This window comes from Oncorhynchus gorbuscha, linkage group LG19 (genome assembly GCF_021184085.1).
Source record: "Oncorhynchus gorbuscha isolate QuinsamMale2020 ecotype Even-year linkage group LG19, OgorEven_v1.0, whole genome shotgun sequence".
Classification (NCBI taxonomy): Eukaryota; Metazoa; Chordata; class Actinopteri; order Salmoniformes; family Salmonidae; genus Oncorhynchus; species Oncorhynchus gorbuscha.
The window spans coordinates 48143700-48164161 of record NC_060191.1 but is presented as its reverse complement, the minus strand read 5'-3'; the positions used below and the strand labels follow the sequence as shown (position 1 = coordinate 48164161).

The 20462-nt window shown below is 46.8% G+C and overlaps 1 protein-coding gene across 1 annotated transcript; it reads right to left on the bottom strand.

The window, feature by feature from the left end:
* Window positions 1-767: 767 nt before the first annotated feature.
* On the bottom strand, window positions 768-19039 carry foxn1 (forkhead box N1). Its single transcript, XM_046315641.1, is given in 9 exon segments — window positions 768-3102; window positions 3261-3534; window positions 3537-3724; window positions 4134-4341; window positions 11182-11278; window positions 15658-15788; window positions 16317-16424; window positions 17377-17759; window positions 18785-19039. Coding segments are annotated over 8 exon segments (1599 nt in total). The 5' UTR covers window positions 17641-17759; window positions 18785-19039; the 3' UTR covers window positions 768-2773.
* Window positions 19040-20462: the final 1423 nt, after the last annotated feature.

Sequence of the window (20462 nt, the reverse complement as noted above, 5' to 3'; positions counted from 1 at the left end):
TATATTTTTGGTTCCAATTGCTGTGTCTTTATGAGACGCAGAGTAGGTGAATGGATGATCTCCGCATGTGTGGTTCCCACCATGAAGCATGGAGGAGGAGGTGTGATGGTGTGGGCGTGCTTTGCTGTTATACTGTCAGTGATTTATTTAGAATTCAAGGCACACTTAACCAGCATGGCTACCACAGCATTCTGCAGCGATACACCATCCCATCTGGTTTGCGCTTAGTGGGACTATCATTTGTTTTTCAACAGGACAATGACCCAACACACCTCCAGGCCGTGTAAGGGCTATTTGACCAAGAAGAGGAGTGATGGAGTGCTGCATCAGATGACCTGGCCTCCAAAATCACCCGACCTCAACCCAATTGAGATAGTTTGGGATGAGTTGGACCGCAGAGTGAAGGAAAAGCAGCCAAGAAGTGCTCAGAATATGTGGGAAGTCCTTCAAGACTGTTGGAAAAGTATTCCAGGTGAAGCGTGTTGAGAGAATGCCAAGACTGTGCAAAGCTGTCATCAAGGCAAGGTGGCTACTTTGAAGAATCTAAAATATATCATATATTTTGGTTACTACATGATTCCATATGTGTTATTTCATAGTATTGATGTCTTCACTATTATTCTACAATGTAGAACATAGTAAAACATAAAGAAAAACCCTTGAAGGACTAGGTGTGTCCCAACTTTTGACTGGTACTGTAGCTATTTAAACAACACAGACAGACAGACAGACAGACAGACAGACAGACAGACAGACAGACAGACAGACAGACAGACAGACAGACAGACAGACAGACAGACAGACAGACAGACAGACAGACAGACAGACAGACAGACAGACAGACAGACAGACCAGCTGTCTGTCGCATTACCAAGTGACACAGACACACAATCATCAAAACATGTATTCTAGTCAAGCAAGCAGAACCTATATATTTCTACTAGGGTTCTGCTACTTTTTTTTACTCTTAAAGAAAGTCAAAAAAAGTTTCTTGAATTTCTAATAAATAGCTATTAGCTCTGAATGATTCGTTGTCCCTGAAAGGAACAGTCCTGCCGTTTGATGAGGTTCTTTGTTGATCACCATACCAGTAGAAACCAGTTGAATTCCATTAGCATACAGTACATCGTAGAATGGGACAGGTACTCTTTTAATGTGAATGTGTCGTATTAGGGCTGGAAAATTCTAGCTTTTCCAAAATTCCCTGGTTTTCCAGAAGTCCCTTTTGGAGGATTCCTGGATTTCTTATTCTAGCCTGATTCCAGGAATTTTCCAACATGGATTTTTGGAAAAACTGGGAATTTTAGGAAAGTTACTGGAATTTTGCAACCCTAGTCGTGTTTATTTACGTATACTCATAGTTTTATCTTCTAAAGTATTTTTTTAAGTAGCCACTTTGACGAGTTAAAAGTAGGCGAAGGATAGTCATATATGAACTCAAAACCAGATATTCATTTTGATATCCAGCTCATATTTAGTCTCAAGAGATCTGCAGATGTATTTATAAGAAATGTGGTTATTGTAAATTAAAATGATGTAAAGTTTGGACAGTTGAAATGCCACTCAGAGAAATAAATATATGTGATTTTTTTGGGATGTCTTGAAATGCGACTTGTGGTCTTTTGTCACTTGATACCCAAGATGGTAAAACAATGACACCAGCTACAATATGTGGGAACAGCCAATTATATCAAAGGTTGTTTTACAATGTCTGGATGGATTTGTGATGGACAGAAATGAGATAGATGCAGAACAAATTGCCTAGACTAGAATATCAAATCATGAATCAGTTCAAGAGCTATAAATCAAAGACAGTTTACTATATACTCAGTTATTCCATACCAGAAAAAGGGCCTTTTCACACATGCTATGACTAAAACACACTTTCAAAACTTGTTCCTGGTAAGGTGATGTCACCTTATTCACTTTCATATTTATGGAAGCTAAATTATTAGATGGGACTTACAGGAACTAGAGGGAGGTCTGAGAACAATTGTCTGGCTCTGCCTTGAGATTGACTTCCATCCTCAATGGTAATTTAGCTAGAAAGCATTGAAAACTATTTCTAGAAAGAAAATTAATTGAGTTAACAGTGAGTATGTTCCCTGTTTCTTATCAGAAATTATGCTAAGACAAATTTTATAATTACATTCATTAGCTTTGAGCTAAAAACCAGATGGCTTGAATCATCTCTTGTCACCATAAACTGAATAAAATGCTAATTGAAAAAGCGGGAACATATCACACCAGGGGGCTTATTCAGGAGAAAGATACTTCACAAAATGTTCAACATAGAAATATGTTGTGTAAACAGATATGATTCTCTGTAGTGTAGCATAAGGAAGAAATGTCACCAGCGCTGTATTTCTATCAACAACTCTAAAGTTCCATTAAATAAGTCACTAAAGCTCTCTGCTGCCATCTTGTGTTAAATTAGGTGGTACTGCACTCTACTCGTATTCACTGAACAGTGTCATGAGCTTTTGGATCCATTCATTCTCATGAATGTCAAGTTTTGAATTTGACCCAGCCACAGTCAATGACATGAATAAAAACATATTGTTAACGCAATTGTGATAAAACCTGAACCCCTACTCGCTCACAGATTTGATTCAGGCTAATTGTAGACTAATTGAACCAACAAGCTCTGCAGGTTCAAAGCAAAGCAAAATATGATGTTTGGTTGTGATCAAACTGTGCACAATATTGTCGCTGTTTCATTGCTACATTGTGATAAGTCTTGACCTTCACAACCCCAGTCTATTCCTGGGCTTCAAAGCAAAGGTATGGGGGTGTTCCCCATGGAAGTGAGGTAACCAGCTAAACTCTCCACACCTGTGTAGGCTGTGTGGTACTGTCCATTAATATGTAGGTCTGATGGACCTCCACATCCTCCCTTCATCTCCTCCTCATCTTCTTCCTCCTCCTTCCCCAGCCCGACAGAGATCAACTCTGATGTCTGGTTGACAGGACAGGTGCTCCTCAGACTTGACCCCAGGAGGAAGTGTGTTGGCTGGGAAGATGAGGGGGACGAGGAGGGACTGATTGCTACCAGCGAATCAGGAGCCAGGCTGTCCTCTCTCAGCTCCTCCCACAAGTAACCTGAGAAGAGAGTGAACAGGGTTGCAAATCTTGTTGAAGATTGTATAAAAATAATTTCTGAATATGGTTCTCTCTCTCTCTCTCTCTCTCTCTCTCTCTCTCTCTCTCTCTCTCTCTCTCTCTCTCTCTCACTCTCTCTCACTCTCTCACCCACTCACCGTGGAGCTGCAAGTCAGTCAAGCTGGGGTTGAGCATGTCGATATCGCTACTAGCATCTCCCTCTAGCTGTAGCTCCTGCATGCTCCTGGGCCCAAATTTATACTCTGCCTGTATGGTGGCGCTACAGTTGGAGGGTGTCTGCCCCGCCAAAGGGGAACCCAAGGTACCCACATTGGGAGGGATACCTGATGGAGGCTGCTGTCCGCAGGGGGAGTAGAAGGAGAAGGGGTTGGGGGTGGTGGGGGACATGTAGCGGGGGTGCTGGTTGACTGTCAGGGTGGAAGGGGGACGTGGGGGTAGAGGGGACGTTGGAGAGGACGACAGGGCTCTGGAGGCTGGGATGAAGTGAAGGAGGAAGGAGTAGGGTTGTAGTTTGTGGTGGATCTTGCCAGTGGGGTCTGGTGGTAAAAAGGTAAAGATTTCAGATTCCCTGGTCTTTCCCCCAACAGGCGATCCAGGTCCTCTGAGAAAACAGAGCGAGAGAGAGAGAGAGAGAGAGAGAGAGAGAGAGAGAGAGAGAGAGAGAGAGAGAGAGAGAGAGAGAGAGAGAGAGAGATGGGTAAATTGAGAGGACCTTACATTTATCTCCGGTAACAGCTGCCAAAAAGGCTGAGTGGATAGAATCACCAGAACACTGGTGTTGCTCGGTCTCCAAGGTAACATGCCCTGTCTGTAACAACACACGCTGTACTTGAATCGTTCTGAGTAACATAGAACCATCTTATTTAGGGTGTCATTTATGCCATGGCGGACCTGAGGATTGCCAAGCTTACAGTCCATTAAAACACTGGCATCTGAACTTTGAGGAAGTGCAAATAAAACATGGGCCAGGTCTAAGAGGAGTCCTGGTCTGTGATGTATAGACCACCTACCTGGCCTGGCCATGCTCTTGCGGACCGTGAGGGGGTCTTTGCGGCGCCACTTGTGTAGCTCCTCCTGCATCTTCTCTATCTTGGCTGGGTTGAGGGCCCACAGGCAGCCCTTACGGGAAGAGTTGCCAATCTTATTCTCCACCTTCTCAAAGCACTTATTCAGAGACAGATTGTGGCGGACTGAGTTCTTCCATCCATCTGGAGCCGTCTGAGAGACAGGAAGGAGAGGAGAAATGTACAGTAACAGTATTTTAATTTTCCATGGGACACTTTTTTCCCCTCCAATTTTTAATTGTTCAATGTTGATAGCCACAAACTATACAGTAGTATATGCAAATAATCAAGGTATTGCATTGAAGTATATTTAACATATTTATGAATTTCTTAAATGGGCTAATTGCGATTGATGCATCCATTTCTTGACATTCCAATGAATGATATTTACCCATTCATCCTTGAAGAATATAGCTTAGAAGTTAGTTCAGAACCCAACATATACGCTTGTTTTACTCCACTGTTTGTAAACATTCAATGCAAATACACAATATACAGTTTACAAATATAATGTGATGTCATGAATGGTCAGTCACTGCATCCATAGCTCTGTCCTGTTATGCAGGTGAATGAGGACCCAAAAGCGACTTGGCGAAAACAGAGTTTTTAATCCAGTAAAGTAACTTTACAATCAAAAGGCATAATTCTACTCGTAATGACGAGAACAGACTGGAGACTTGATCAAGAACTGCAGGTTGCCTCGGGAAGGCACTTGAACGTAGCAGACTCAGACACCTGCTCACCACGCAGCATCTGAGGGAAACACGACACGACAGGGCGATACATAGACACAGCACGGTGAACAATAGACAAGGATCCGACAGGGCAGGAACGGAAAACAAGGAGAGAAATAGGGACTCTAATCAGGGAAAAGGATCGGGAACAGGTGTGGGAAGACTAAATGATTGATTAGGGGAATAGGAACAGCTGGGAGCAGGAACGGAACGATAGAGAGAAGAGAGAGAGGAAGGGAGAGAGAAAAAGGGGAACGAACCTAAAAAGACCAGCAGGGGGAAAATGAACAGAGGGAAAAGCAAAATGACAAGACAATCTAAGACAAAACATGACAGTACCCCCACTCACCGGCGCCTCCTGGCGCACTCGAGAGGAATCCTGGCGGCAACGGAGGAAATCATCAATAAGTGAACGGTCCAGCACGTCCCGAGACGGAACCCAACTCCTCTCCTCAGGACCGTAACCCTCCCAATCCACTAAGTATTGGTGACCCCGTCCCCGAGAACGCATGTCCATGATCCTACGTACCTTGTAAATAGGTGCGCTCTCGACAAGGACGGGAGGGGGAGGGAAGACGAACGGGGTGCGAAGAAAGGGCTTGACACAGGAGACATGGAAGACAGGATGGACGCGACGAAGATGTCGCGGAAGAAGAGTCGCACAGCGACAGGATTGACGACCTGGGAGACACGGAACAGACCAATGAACCGCGGAGTCAACTTACGAGAAGCTGTCGTAAGAGGAAGGTTGCGAGTGGAAAGCCACACTCTCTGGCCGCAACAATACCTAGGACTCTTAATCCTGCGTTTATTGGCGGCTCTCAGTCTGTGCCCTGTAACGGCAAAGTGCAGACCTCACCCTCCTCCAGGTGCGCTCACAACGTTGGACAAACGCTTGAGCGGAGGAACGCTGGACTCGGCAAGCTGGGATGAGAACAGAGGAGGCTGGTAACCCAGACTATTCTGAAACGGAGATAACCCGGTAGCAGACGAAGGAAAGGTGAGCGTATTCTGCCCAGGGGAGCTGTTCTGCCCAAGACGCAGGGTTTCTGAAAGAAAGGCTGCGTAGTATGCGACAATCGTCTGATTGGCCCTCTCTGCTTGACCGTTAGACTGGGGATGAAACCCGGAAGAGAGACTGACGGACGCACCAATCAAACGACAGAACTCCCTCCAAAACTGTGACGTGAATTGCGGGCCTCTGTCTGAAACGGCGTCTAACGGGAGGCCATGAATTCTGAACACATTCTCGATGATGATTTGTGCCGTCTCCTTAGCGGAAGGAAGTTTAGCGAGGGGAATGAAATGTGCCGCCTTAGAGAACCTATCGACAACCGTAAGAATCACAGTCTTCCCCGCAGACAAAGGCAGACCGGTAATGAAGTCTAGGGCGATGTGAGACCATGGTCGAGAAGGAATGGGGAGCGGTCTGAGACGACCGGCAGGAGGAGAGTTACCCGACTTAGTCTGGCGCAGTCCGAACAAGCAGCCACGAAACGGCGCGTGTCACGCTCCTGAGTCGGCCACCAAAAGCGCTGGCGAATAGACGCAAGAGTGCCTCGAACACCGGGATGACCAGCTAACTTGGCAGAGTGAGCCCACTGAAGAACAGCCAGACGAGTGGAAACAGGAACGAAAAGGAGGTTACTAGGACAAGCGCGCGCGACGCAGTGTGCGTGAGTGCTTGCTTAACCTGTCTTTCAATTCCCCAGACTGTCAACCCGACAACACGCCCATAAGGAAGAATCCCCTCGGGATCAGTAGAAGCCACAGAAGAACTAAACAGACGGGATAAGGCATCAGGCTTGGTGTTTTTGCTACCCGGACGGTAAGAAATCACAAACTCGAAACGAGCGAAAAACAACGCCCAACGAGCTTGACGGGCATTAAGTCGTTTGGCAGAACGGATGTACTCAAGGTTCTTATGGTCTGTCCAAACGACAAAAGGAACGGTGCCCCCTCCAACCACTGTCGCCATTCGCCTAGGGCTAAGCGGATGGCGAGCAGTTCGCGGTTACCCACATCATAGTTGCGTTCAGATGGCGACAGGCGATGAGAAAAATAAGCGCAAGGATGAACCTTATCGTCAGACTGGAAGCGCTGGGATAGAATGGCTCCCACGCCTACCTCTGAAGCGTCAACCTCGACAATGAATTGTCTAGTGACGTCAGGAGTAACGAGGATAGGAGCGGACGTAAAACGTTCCTTTAGAAGATCAAAAGCTCCTGGGCGGAACCGGACCACTTAAAACACGTCTTGACAGAAGTAAGAGCTGTGAGAGGGGCAGCAACTTGACCGAAATTACGAATGAAACGCCGATAGAAATTAGCGAAACCTAAAAAGCGCTGCAACTCGACACGTGACCTTGGAACGGGCCAATCACTGACAGCTTGGACCTTAGCGGAATCCATCTGAATGCCTTCAGCGGAAATAACGGAACCGAGAAAAGTAACGGAGGAGACATGAAAAGAGCACTTCTCAGCCTTCACGTAGAGACAATTCTCTAAAAGGCGCTGTAGAACACGTTGCTGAACATGAATCTCGAGTGACGGTGAAAAAATCAGGATATCGTCAAGATAGACAAAAACAAAGATGTTCAGCATGTCTCTCAGAACATCATTAACTAATGCCTGAAAAACAGCTGGCGCATTGGCGAGACCAAACGGCAGAACCCGGTACTCAAAATGCCCTAACGGAGAAGTCCCCCTCTCTGATGCGCACGAGATGGTAAGCGTTACGAAGGTCCAACTTAGTAAAGCACCTGGCTCCCTGCAGAATCTCGAAGGCTGATGACATAAGGGGGAAGCGGATAACGATTCTTAACCGTTATGTCATTCAGCCCTCGATAATCACGCAGGGCGCAGAGTACCGTCCTTCTTCTTAACAAAAAGAACCCCGCCCCGGCCGGAGAGGAAGAAGGCACTATGGTACCGGCGTCAAGAGACACAGATAAATAATCCTCGAGAGCCTTACGTTCGGGAGCCGACAGAGAGTATAGTCTACCCCGAGGAGGAGTGGTCCCCGGAAGGAGATCAATACTACAATCATACGACCGGTGAGGAGGAAGGGAGTTGGCTCGGGACCGACTGAAGACCGTGCGCAGATCATGATATTCCTCCGGCACTCCTGTCAAATCGCCAGGTTCCTCCTGAGAAGTGGGGACAGAAGAAATGGGAGGGATGGCAGACATTAAACACTTCACATGACAAGAAACGTTCCAGGATAGGATAGAATTACTAGACCAATTAATAGAAGGATTATGACATACTAGCCAGGGATGACCCAAAACAACAGGTGTAAAAGGTGAACAAAAATCAAAAAAGAAATAGTCTCACTGTGGTTACCAGATACTGTGAGAGTTAAAGGTAGTGTCTCAAATCTGATACTGGGAAGATGACTACCATCTAAGGCAAACATGGGCGTAGGCTTGTCTAACTGTCTGAAAGGAATGTCATGTTTCCGAGCCCATGCTTCGTCCATGAAACAACCCTCAGCCCCAGAGTCAATCAAGGCACTGCATGTAGCACCCGAACCGGTCCAGCGTAGATGGACCGACATAGTAGTACAGGATCTAGATGAAGAGACCTGAGTAGTAGCGCTCACCAGTAGCCCTCCGCTTACTGATGAGCTCTGGCCTTTTACTGGACATGAATTGACAAAATGTCCATCAAATCCGCAATAGAGGCACAGGCGGTTGGTGATCCTCCGTTCCCTCTCCTTGGTCGAGATGCGAATACCTCCCAGCTGCATGGGCTCAGTCTCTGGAGATGGTTGCGATGGAGATGGTTGCGATGCGGAGCAGGGAAACACCGTTGACGCGAGCTCTCTTCCACGAGCTTGGTGACGAAGATCTACCCGTCGTTCTATGCGGATGGCGAGAGCAATCAAAGAGTCCACACTGGAAGGAACCTCCCGAGAGAGAATCTCATCTTTGACCACTGCGTGGAGTCCCTCCAGAAAACGAGCGAGCAGCGCCGGCTCGTTCCAGTCACTAGAGGCAGCAAGAGTGCGAAACTCTATAGAGTAATCCGTTATGGATCGATCACCTTGGCATAGGGAAGCCAGGGCCCTAGAAGCCTCCCTACCAAAAACTGAACGGTCAAAAACCCGAATCATCTCCTCTTTAAAGTTCTGGTAATTGTTAGAACAATCAGCCCTTGCCTCCCAGATAGCTGTGCCCCACTCTCGAGCCCGGCCAGTAAGGAGTGAAATGACGTAAGCAACCCGAGCTCTCTCGCTAGAGTATGTGTTGGGTTGGAGAGAGAACACAATATCACACTGGGTGAGAAAGGAGCGGCACTCCGTGGGCTGCCCGGAGTAGCAAGGTGGGTTATTAACCCTAGGTTCCGGAGGCTCGGCAGGCCAGGAAGTAACAGGTGGCACGAGACGAAGACTCTGGAACTGTCCAGAGAGGTCGGAAACCTGAGCGGCCAGGTTCTCCACGGCATGGCGAGCAGCAGACAATTCCTGCTCGTGTCTGCCGAGCATGGCTCCTTGGATCTCGACGGCAGTGTTACGAGCATCTGTAGTCGCTGGGTCCATTCCTTGGTCGGATCCTTCTGTTATGCAGGTGAATGAGGACCCAAAAGCGACTTGGCGAAAACAGAGTTTTTAATCCAGTAAAGTAACTTTACAATCAAAAGGCATAATTCTACTCGTAATGACGAGAACAGACTGGAGACTTGATCAAGAACTGCAGGTTGCCTCGGGAAGGCACTTGAACGTAGCAGACTCAGACACCTGCTCACCACGCAGCATCTGAGGGAAACACGACACGACAGGGCGATACATAGACACAGCACGGTGAACAATAGACAAGGATCCGACAGGGCAGGAACGGAAAACAAGGAGAGAAATAGGGACTCTAATCAGGGAAAAGGATCGGGAACAGGTGTGGGAAGACTAAATGATTGATTAGGGGAATAGGAACAGCTGGGAGCAGGAACGGAACGATAGAGAGAAGAGAGAGAGGAAGGGAGAGAGAAAAAGGGGAACGAACCTAAAAAGACCAGCAGGGGGAAAATGAACAGAGGGAAAAGCAAAATGACAAGACAATCTAAGACAAAACATGACATGTCCAGCCCCAACCCTCAGCTTTTTACCGAAATAGGGGTTAAAAGTAATTAAAAATCAAGTCAAAAGTCAAGTGGAACCAAAGCAGGGGTAGGGCCACATTGCACACACACACGCACACCCCAGAGGCAGTCTCTCAGTCATAGGTTCTACAGTATGTTCGGCTGAAGAGGAGCCAAAGCTGCTGCAGTGCTACGTTGTACATTCCTCCTCTTCCTACGCCAGACAGACAGCCAGACATACAGAGAGCCAGCCAGATAGCCAGCCAGCCAGTCAGCCAGCCAGCCAGCCAGCCTGCCAGCCAACCAGACAGACAGACAGACAGACAGACAGACAGACAGACAGACAGACAGACAGACAGACAGACAGACAGACAGACAGACAGACAGACAGACAGACAGACAGACAGACAGACAGACAGACAGACAGACAGACAGCCAGACAGACATACAGCAGGCCAGATAGCCAGCCAGACTGACAGCCAACAAACAGCCAACCACTTCATGGGTCTATAAGCATCTTGATGGATGGGAAGACACTGATCAACCCTAACGGGTATCAGCCGGGGTGGCCCACGGCTAGCCTCGATAAACACAGTCTGAGTCCCAAATAGCACCCTGTTCCCTAGTGCACTATTTTTTACTAGGTCCTAGAGGCCACGCCTGAATTCTCTATAGAATAGGTAGGGGTTGATGATGCCTAACAAATGGCTGGGGACGAGGCTAGTCTACGGCAAAGGCTGCTTCTGCTTTGGCACACAGTTGGATCTATATACACTATTATAGTATCATTCATCATTCATCTATGGAGCCTCTAAAGAAAACATATGGTTTCTCTCTCTCTCCCTCTCCATGTCCTCCTATAAAGGGCTTATCGCCAGATATGAGAGGATTGAAGATCAGCAGGCGTTGATCTCTCAGTGATTGAGTCTTTCAAACCACATGTAAATACAAGGAATTTACTTTTCAAGTGTGGTTAAGCCCAATGCATGTCACGTGTGTGTACTTGTATTCATTCGTTTTGGAAAGTTAGGTGATGCAAAGTTCATACAAGGATGTATAGCAATGGTTATAACAACTCTGCCTGTGACATTTCACAGATAAAATACATGAAAATGATGAAAGAGTGATGAAGACACAGAGATGACTGTTGGGTCAGTGAGAAGCCGTAATGTCCTCCTGCTGTACCTTGAAGTAGGGGAAGTGTTCAGTCATGAACCTGTAGATCTCACTAACCGGGAGACTCCCTGTCTTACTGTTCCTCAGAGCCATGAAGATCAGAATGCTACAGATTGAAGACAAACATTGTAATCAGTTGTAGTCCATATTATATTATTATTGCATATGATAACATATATTATATTATTTATATTATTTAACATCACAGTGTTGTTTATTCATTACATATACAGTAGGGTTCCAAAAGGGTTCATTGACTGTCCCCATAGGAGAGCCCTTTTGGGTTCCATGTAGAACCTTCTGTAGAAAGAGTTCTACCTGGAACCAAAAAGGGTTTTACCTGTGTGTACACACACCTCATACCTCACACACCCCTTATCCACCTCACACCTCACACCGCACCCCCCCCCCATCCAACTCACACCTCACACCCCTCCATCCAACTCACACCTCACACCCCTCCATCCAACTCACACCTCACACCCCTCCATCCACCGCACACCTCACACATACCCCATCCATCTCACACCGCACACACCCCCATCCACCTCACACCTCACACCTCACACACCTCATCCAACTCACACACACACCATCCACCTCACATCTCACACGCACATCTCATCAACCTCACACCTCACACAGCCCCCATCCACCTCATACCTCACACCCCCCATCCAACTCACACCTCACACCCCTACATCCACCTCACACCTCCCATTCACCCAATCCACCTCACACCTCACACCGCACACCCCCATCCACCTCACACCTCTCACCTCACACAGCACCCATCCACCTCACGCCTCACACCACACCCCCCATCCACCTCACACCTCACACCTCACACCTCACACCTCACACCTCACACCTCACACCTCACACCTCACACCTCCACCTCACACCCCCATCCACCTCACACCTCACACCTCACACCTCACACCTCACACCTCACACAGCCCCCATCCACCTCACGCCTCACACCGCACCCCCCCCATCCAACTCACACCTCACGCCGCACACGCTGCACACCTCACACCCCCATCCACCTCACACCTCACACAGCCTCTAGCCACCTCACACACACTCCATCCATCTCACACCTCACACCTCAAACCTCACACAGCCTCTATCCACCTCACACACACTCCATCCATCACACACCTCACACCACACACAGCCTCTATCCACCTCACATACACTCCATCCATCTCACACCTCACACCTCACAACTCACACCTTACACCCCCTCCATCCACCTCACAGCTTACACCCCCTCCATCCACCTCACACCTTACACCCCCTCCATCCACCTCACACCTCACACCTTACATCCCCTCCATACACCAAATATACAGTATATACTTTGGTTCCCTTTCAATCTGAACTGGTAAACTGGTTTTAGGGGTTATTAAAGAACTGACATGCTTACAGTTCAAATTATTTTTGTTTCGCCTTGTAAACATGACTTCAAACAGGCAGAGAAAGAAGAGTAATCAATATTGAGAAATGGGTTTGATTGAATAAGGTCTTGATTGAATAAGGTCTTGATTGAATAAGGTCTTGACTGAATAAGGTCTTGATTAAATATGGTCTTGATTGAAAAAGGTCTTGATTAAATAAGGTATTGATTGAATACAGTCTTGATTGAATAGGGTCTTGATTGAATAAGGTATTGATTGAATAAGGTCTTGATTGAATAAGGTCTTGATTGAATAAGGTCTTGATTGAATATGTTATGCACGTGAGTGAGGACCCAAAAGCGGTTTAACAGATACAGAGTCTTTTAATGTCAAAACACAGGGAAGACATAGATCCTCTTCAGATGTATAAAAATGGCAAAATAGACAACCCGCAGAGAGGGCGACAAAAGAATAATAAAGTCCCTCTGAATATTACAGAAGAGTCCCCTTCTTAGCAGCAGAGGAGAATAGCTGGGTTAGAGTCCCCTTCTTAGCAGCCGAGGAGAATAGCTGGGTGAGCGGCGACAGACTGCTGGTCTCTCTGGGTAGGCGCGGGTCGTAGAGGACAGAGGTACCTGATCACACGTAGCATCAGATGAACAGGTAGATTCCGACAGGACGGGACAAGGGTGAAGCAAACAAGACGATAGTTTGGTTCCGGCATGAGAAACTCAAACGAGAATCTGACAAAGACAGAAGCAGGAACAGAGAGAGAAATTGAGACCTAATCAGAGGGAAAAGGGAACAGGTGGGAAAAGGGTGAACGAGGTAGTTAGAGAAGATGAGGGACAGCTGGGGGAAGGAAAGGAAGAGAAGGTAACCTAATACGACCAGCAGAGGGAGACTGAGTGAAGAGAAAGAACAGGAACAAGACATAATATGACAATACATGACAGTACCACCCCACTCACCGAGCGCCTCCTGGCGCACTCGAGGAGGAAACCTGGCGGCAACGGAGGAAATCATTGATCAGCGAACGGTCCAGCACGTCCCGAGAGGGAACCCAACTCCTTTCCTCAGGACCGTACCCCTCCCAATCCACTAAGTACTGATGACCACGGCCCCGAGAACGCATGTCCAAAATCTTACGGACCCTGTGGATAGGTGCGTCCTCGACAAGGATGGGGGGGGGGGAGCGGGGGCGCGAAGAACGGGCTTAACACAGGAGACATGGAAGACCGGGTGGACACGACGAAGATATCGCGGGAGAAGAAGTCGCACTGCGACAGGATTAATGATCTGAGAAATACGGAACGGACCAATGAAACGCGGGGTCAACTTGTGAGAAGCTGTCTTAAGGGGAAGGTTTTGAGTGGAGAGCCATACTCTCTGACCGCGACAATATCTAGGACTCTTAGTTCTACGCTTATTAGCGGCTCTCACAGTCTGCGCCCTATAACGGCAAAGTGCAGACCTGACCCTCTTCCAGGTGCGCTCACAACGTTGGACAAAAGCCTGAGCGGAGGGGACGCTGGACTCGGCGAGCTGAGACGAGAACAGCAGAGGCTGGTACCCGAGGCTACTCTGAAAAGGAGCCCTGTCGCAGATGAAGGAAGCGAGTTGTGGGCGTATTCTGCCCAGGGGAGCTGTTCTGACCAAGACGCAGGGTTACGAAAAGAAAGACTGCGTAAGATGCGACCAATAGTCTGATTGGCCCGTTCTGCTTGACCGTAGACTGGGGGTGAAAACCGGAAGAGAGACTGACGGAAGCCCCAATCAAACGGCAAAACTCCCTCCAAAATTGAGACGTGAATTGCGGACCCCTGTCCGAAACGACGTCTGACGGAATGCCATGAATTCTGAAAACATTCTCGATGATGATTTGTGCCGTTTCTTTAGCAGAAGGAAGCTTAGCGAGGGGAATAAAATGAGCCGCCTTAGAGAACCTATCGACAACCGTAAGAATAACAGTCTTCCCCGCTGATGAAGGCAGTCCGGTGATAAAATCTAAGGCGATGTGAGAGCACGGTAGAGAGGGAATGGGAAGCGGTCTGAGACGGCCGACAGGAGGGGAGTTACCGGACTTAGTCTGCGCGCAGACCGAACAAGCAGCCACGAAACGACGCATGTCACGATCACGAGTGGGCCACCAAAAACGCTGGCGAATGGAAGCAAGCGTACCCCGAACGCCGGGGTGGCCGGCTAACTTGGCAGAGTGAGCCCACTGAAGAACGGCCAGACGAGTAGGAACGGGAATGAAAAGAAGGTTCCTAGGACAAGCGCGCGGTGACGGAGTGTGAGTGAGTGCTTGCTTTACCTGCCTCTCAATTCCCCAGACGGTCAACCCGACAACACGCCCCTCAGGGAGAATCCCCCTCGGGGTCGGTGGAGACTACTGACGAACTGAAGAGACGAGATAAAGCATCAGGCTTGGTGTTCTTAGAGCCCGGACGATAAGAAATAACGAACTCGAAACGAGCGAAAAACAGCGCCCAACAAGCCTGACGCGCATTAAGTCGTTTGGCAGAACGGATGTACTCAAGGTTCCTATGGTCAGTCCAAACGACAAACGGATCGGTCGCCCCCTCCAACCACTGTCACCATTCGCCTAGGGCTAATCGGATGGCGAGCAGTTCGCGGTTTCCCACATCATAGTTACGTTCCGACGGCGAAAGGCGATGAGAAAAATACGCGCAAGGATGGACCTTGTCGTCAGAGAGGGAGCGCTGAGAGAGAATGGCTCCCACGCCCACCTCTGACGCGTCAACCTCGACAACGAACTGTCTAGAGACGTCAGGTGTAACAAGGATAGGAAGGAAGAGAAGGTAACCTAATACGACCAGCAGAGGGAGACTGAGTGAAGAGAAAGAACAGGAATAAGACATAATATGACAATACATGACAGAATAAGGTCTTGATTGAATAAGGTCTTGATTGAATAAGGTCTTGATTGAATACAGTCTTGATTAAATAAGGTCTTTAATATATAATTAATGTTACACCAAATTCAAAACCTAATTGTACGGATTGGTAATAGATTGTGATTATGCACATGTATGGAGTATCGAAGTAGCGTGTTCACCTGTATGAGTAGATGGGTTTGGGGAAGAGGGACTGCATGCTACTGTCCTGATGGGTTGGAGTGGAGAGGCACTGGAGAGAGTAGTGAGAACTTTTGGATTTTCCACTGGTAGAATACACACCTGGTGAGAACTAGAGAGAACACAAACACATACATACACACATTGTTACAGCAGAACTTGTATTACTTTAGTCACAAAGTGAGTACACAGTGAGGTCTTTCCAAACCGCACAGCTGTGTTCTGCCAAGCCTATACTGTTAAATGAGTTTTGTTCTTTGAGAGAATATTAGTCAGTTAATCTGACATTTATGAATTATGAAGCATTTAAGTGCTTTGTGTGCTTGTTTGATACACCTCACACCTTACACCCCCTCCATACACATAAATGCATCAAAATTCAATATTTGTAACGTTAGCAGATTAAGATTATCTCATAGAACAAAACATATACCATAAGATCTCCTAAACCCGTGTTACCATAGACCTTATTTTCTGTGTTTATCAAAAAACCCTACAAAATGCCCTCCCTTAGTGCCTACAAAAAGACATTACTATTGCGCTCTATAGCCCACCTAAACCACCCTATTGAGTTAAACTCCTCTAAGAACCTCCCCCTTAAGTTAACCCCTCCCCCTGTACTTTGGTCCTGCCCACTCACCTGCTGCAGTGGGGCTAGGGGGCTGTTGGAGGCATGGCCTTGGGACAGGAAGCAGGAAGGTTCCTTGGGTGCAGCCAGTGGTTCTGGGTAAGAGTGCTGGGAGCCCTGCTGTGTTGAATGAAGGGAATGAATGAATATAAATGCATTATACAAGTAATGAAATCTGAGGAAACTCATTGGCAGCATTGTGATCAAATCAAATCAAACAAATTGTATTTGTCACATACACATGGTTAGCAGATGTTATTAATGCGAGTGTAGCGAAATGCTTGTGCGTCTAGTTCCGACAATGCAGTAATAACCAACGAGTAATCTAGCTAACAATTCCAAAACTACTACCTTATACACACAAGTGTAAAGGGATAAATAATATGTACATAAAGATATATGAATGAGTGATGGTACAGAGCGGCATAGGCAAGATGCAGTAGATGGTATCGAGTGCAGTATATACATATGAGATGAGTATGTAAACAAAGTGGCATAGTTTAAAGTGGCTAGTGATACATGTATTACATAAAGATGCAGTAGATGATATAGAGTACAGTATATACGTATACATATGAGATAAATAATGTAAGGTATGTAAACATTATATTAAGTAGCATTGTTTAAAGTGGCTAGTGATATATTTTACATCAATTCCCATTATTAAAGTGGCTGGAGTTGAGTCAGTGTCTTGGCAGCAGCCACTCAATGTTAGTGGTGGCTGTTTAACAGTCTGATGGCCTTGAGATAGAAGCTGTTTTTCAGTCTCTCGGTCCCAGCTTTGATGCACCTGTACTGACCTCGCCTTCTGGATGATATAGCGGGGTGAACAGGCAGTGGCTCGGGTGGTTGTTGTCCTTGATGATCTTTATGGCTTTCCTGTGACGTGTGCGTGCGCGTGTACGTGTGTGTGGATAGGAGCTGTAGGTATGATTGAGAGATCTGTCTATGGGGAACTGCTTACGGGTGGGGCTCTCCTCAATGGCCATGTACATTTGGGTACTACAGTTCAGCTGTTAGCGTGTACCATGAATGAATAGCCATTTAGAGTATGAATATCACTGTATCATACCATCTGTCTGGAAGCCTGGAAACTCCCGTTGTATCTATCCCAGCATGTCTGTTCCTCACTGGGTGATGTGTCTGTGAAGCCATCTGGAGACTCCACCTCTCCACGACTGATGAAGGGATGAGACCCCGGGGGACCAGGGGGACCAGGGGGACCAGGGGCCAGCCAACCCGTGGCAACCCCACCGTTGCTGAACTGACGACGGTAGGGGTGGAAGCGGTCAGCTGACACTGACCCTAAGTTTGACCTTTGACTCTGTGTTACCATGGCTCCATCAATGCTGTGCCTCCTGCAGGTCTCTGCAGCGGCATTTCTCTGTCTGTAGGTGGCGCTTTCTTTCTCGCGCGCTGGGCAGTGGTAAATGACACAGAACTGCTGTCATCACACTGAGGAGAGATTAATATACAAATTGTTAGCTGGTTATTTAGCAACATCCAGAATCTCCTGGCTGGCATCTGTAATCATGAAACAATGCAAGGAAATAGCCAAGAAACACATACATATTATCTCCTGGCATTGCCTGAATCCCAAATGACATCCTATAGGGCGCTATTTGGGATGCAGACATAATTTGGGTTTAAACACATCATGCCTGTTTTGGCGGGGGGGGGGGGGGGTATTTACATCTCCTTATAGATAGAGATCTCCAGTATTTACTGGCACATTGCTGCTCCAGGGGTGGGTAATTCATTAGTCCAAAAGAAAAGGAATGTGATTAATGTCAGGATAAAACTTAACACATTTCCTCCAGGGCATCTTGTCCTTGAAAAGGTCTTGTGTGTGTGATAAGTAGATAGTTGACTTAAGCAATAAGGCCCGAGGATGTGTGGTATATGGCCAATATACCACGGCTAAGGGCTGTTCTTAGGCACAATGCAACGTGGAGTGCATGGATGCAGCCCTTAGCCTGTGGTATATTGTCCATATATTATAAACCCCGAGGTGTCTTACTGCTATTATAAACTGGTAACCAATGTTACCAGTGGTATACGGTCTGATATACCACGGCTGTCAGCCAATCAGCATTCAGGGCTCAAACCACCCAGTTTATAAATCCTTTTAGATTCACTTAAAAACAATCTCCATGTTGCAAGCAGACCTGGGTTCAAATAGTATTCACTTTTTTTCAAATACTTTATCTGCCACAATGAAAATTACCAATGAAAAGCAACCAATGGAACCAAAAAATACTACTTGAACCGAGGTCTGGTTATTCAAACAGCTATGGGCTTATGCACTAAGATCACAATGTGGATTCTGGAATTACCTCTGGAGGAACAGCAGCCTAATGCAGGTGCAGGAAAGGAGATGAGATGGGTAAAGCATGCATGGCTTTGGGCTGAATCAAAATGGAGGGAGTGTATTTCTAGGTGAAACTGTAAAATAAACAGTTTTCAGTGGATTCTGGTACCTGTGAGTGCACCATCTGCTGGAGGGAGGACCCAGGAGGCTCACAGGTACGTAGGGAGGATATCTGAGGGGCTGGTGTCGTTGTCAGGGACTTGTTGGCACTGTGAGTACACGTGAAGCTGGGAGATTCTGTAGACATGATGATGTACCTATGAGGAAATCTGCACCTGGGAAGAATAGAAACGTGTTTGAGTTTGGGGCGTGGTATACACTGAGGTTATAAAATATCAGGAACACCTTCCTAATATTGAGTTGCACCCCCTTTCGCCCTCAGACAGCCTCAATTTGTCAGAGCATGGTCTCTACAAGGTGTCGAAATCATTCCACAGGGATGCTGGCCCATGTTGACTCCAATGCTTCCCACAGTTGTGCCATGTTGGCTGGATGTCCTTTGGATGGTGGAACATTCTTGATAAACATGGGAAACTGTTGAGCAATGAAAAACCCAGCAGCGTTGCAGTTCTTGACACACTCAAACTGGTGCACCTGGCACCTACGGTTCAAAGGCACTTAAATATTTTGTCTTGCACATCCATATCTCAATTGTCCCGAGGCTTAAAAATCCTTCTTTAACCATCTACACTGATTGAAGTGGATTTAACAGGTGACATCAAAAGGGGATCATAGCTTCACCTGGATTCACCTGGTCATATGGAAAGAGCAACATCTCTTGTCCATGTTTTGTACACTCAGTGTAGTTGAATGTGTGTTATGAGTCACAATCGCATTTCCTGTGTTTTTTAAATCTATGTTATTTGGAATTGTAAATGTGTCATGCCTAGCTTTCACAGGTTCATGACATGTGGCTTGCATGATTAATCTGTGTGTGGTTGACGCTTGCCAGTGCCATCCATGCGTTACATCATATCCTTATTGTATCTTTCATAGTCTGTGTCATTCATAGTATGAATGTACCTTTCAGGTAGGCTACAGCATTTAACCCCAATGTAACATCTCAGAGGTCTTCTGGGCATCTCTGAGTTATATCATTGTTAACAGACTAGGGCCTATACAATATGTAATCTTTTAGTGTACAGTTATGGGGACTGCAGGCTCGATGGAAAAGTATCCCAGACACAGATTAAGCCTAATCTTTGACTAAGAAGCACTTTAAATGGAGAAACATTTAGTCTAGGACTAGTTTTAAGGGATACTGTGAGATTCTGGCAATTAAGCCATTTTCTACTTAGCTAGTTAGCATTGGCTCGCAAAACTACTGTTGAAGTCGGAAGTTTACATACACATAGGTTGGAGACAATTAAACTCGTTTTTCAACCACTCCAACAAACTATAGTTTTGGCAAGTCGGTTAGGACATCTACTTTGTGCATGACACAAGTAATGTTTCCAACAACTGTTTACAGACACAAATACATTTAAACTCAGTTTTTCACAATTCCTGACATTTAAACACACCAGCTGGCCGGTGTGTTTACGGACATATTCAATCAATCCCTATACCAGTCTGCTGTTCCCACATGCTTCAAGAGGGCCACCATTGTTCCTGTTCCCAAGAAAGCTAAGGTAACTGAGCTAAACGACTACCGCCCCGTAGCACTCACTTCCGTCATCATGAAGTGCTTTGAGAGACTAGTCAAGGACCATATCACCTCCACCCTACCTGACACCCTAGACCCACTCCAATTTGCTTACCGCCCAAATAGGTCCACAGACGATGCA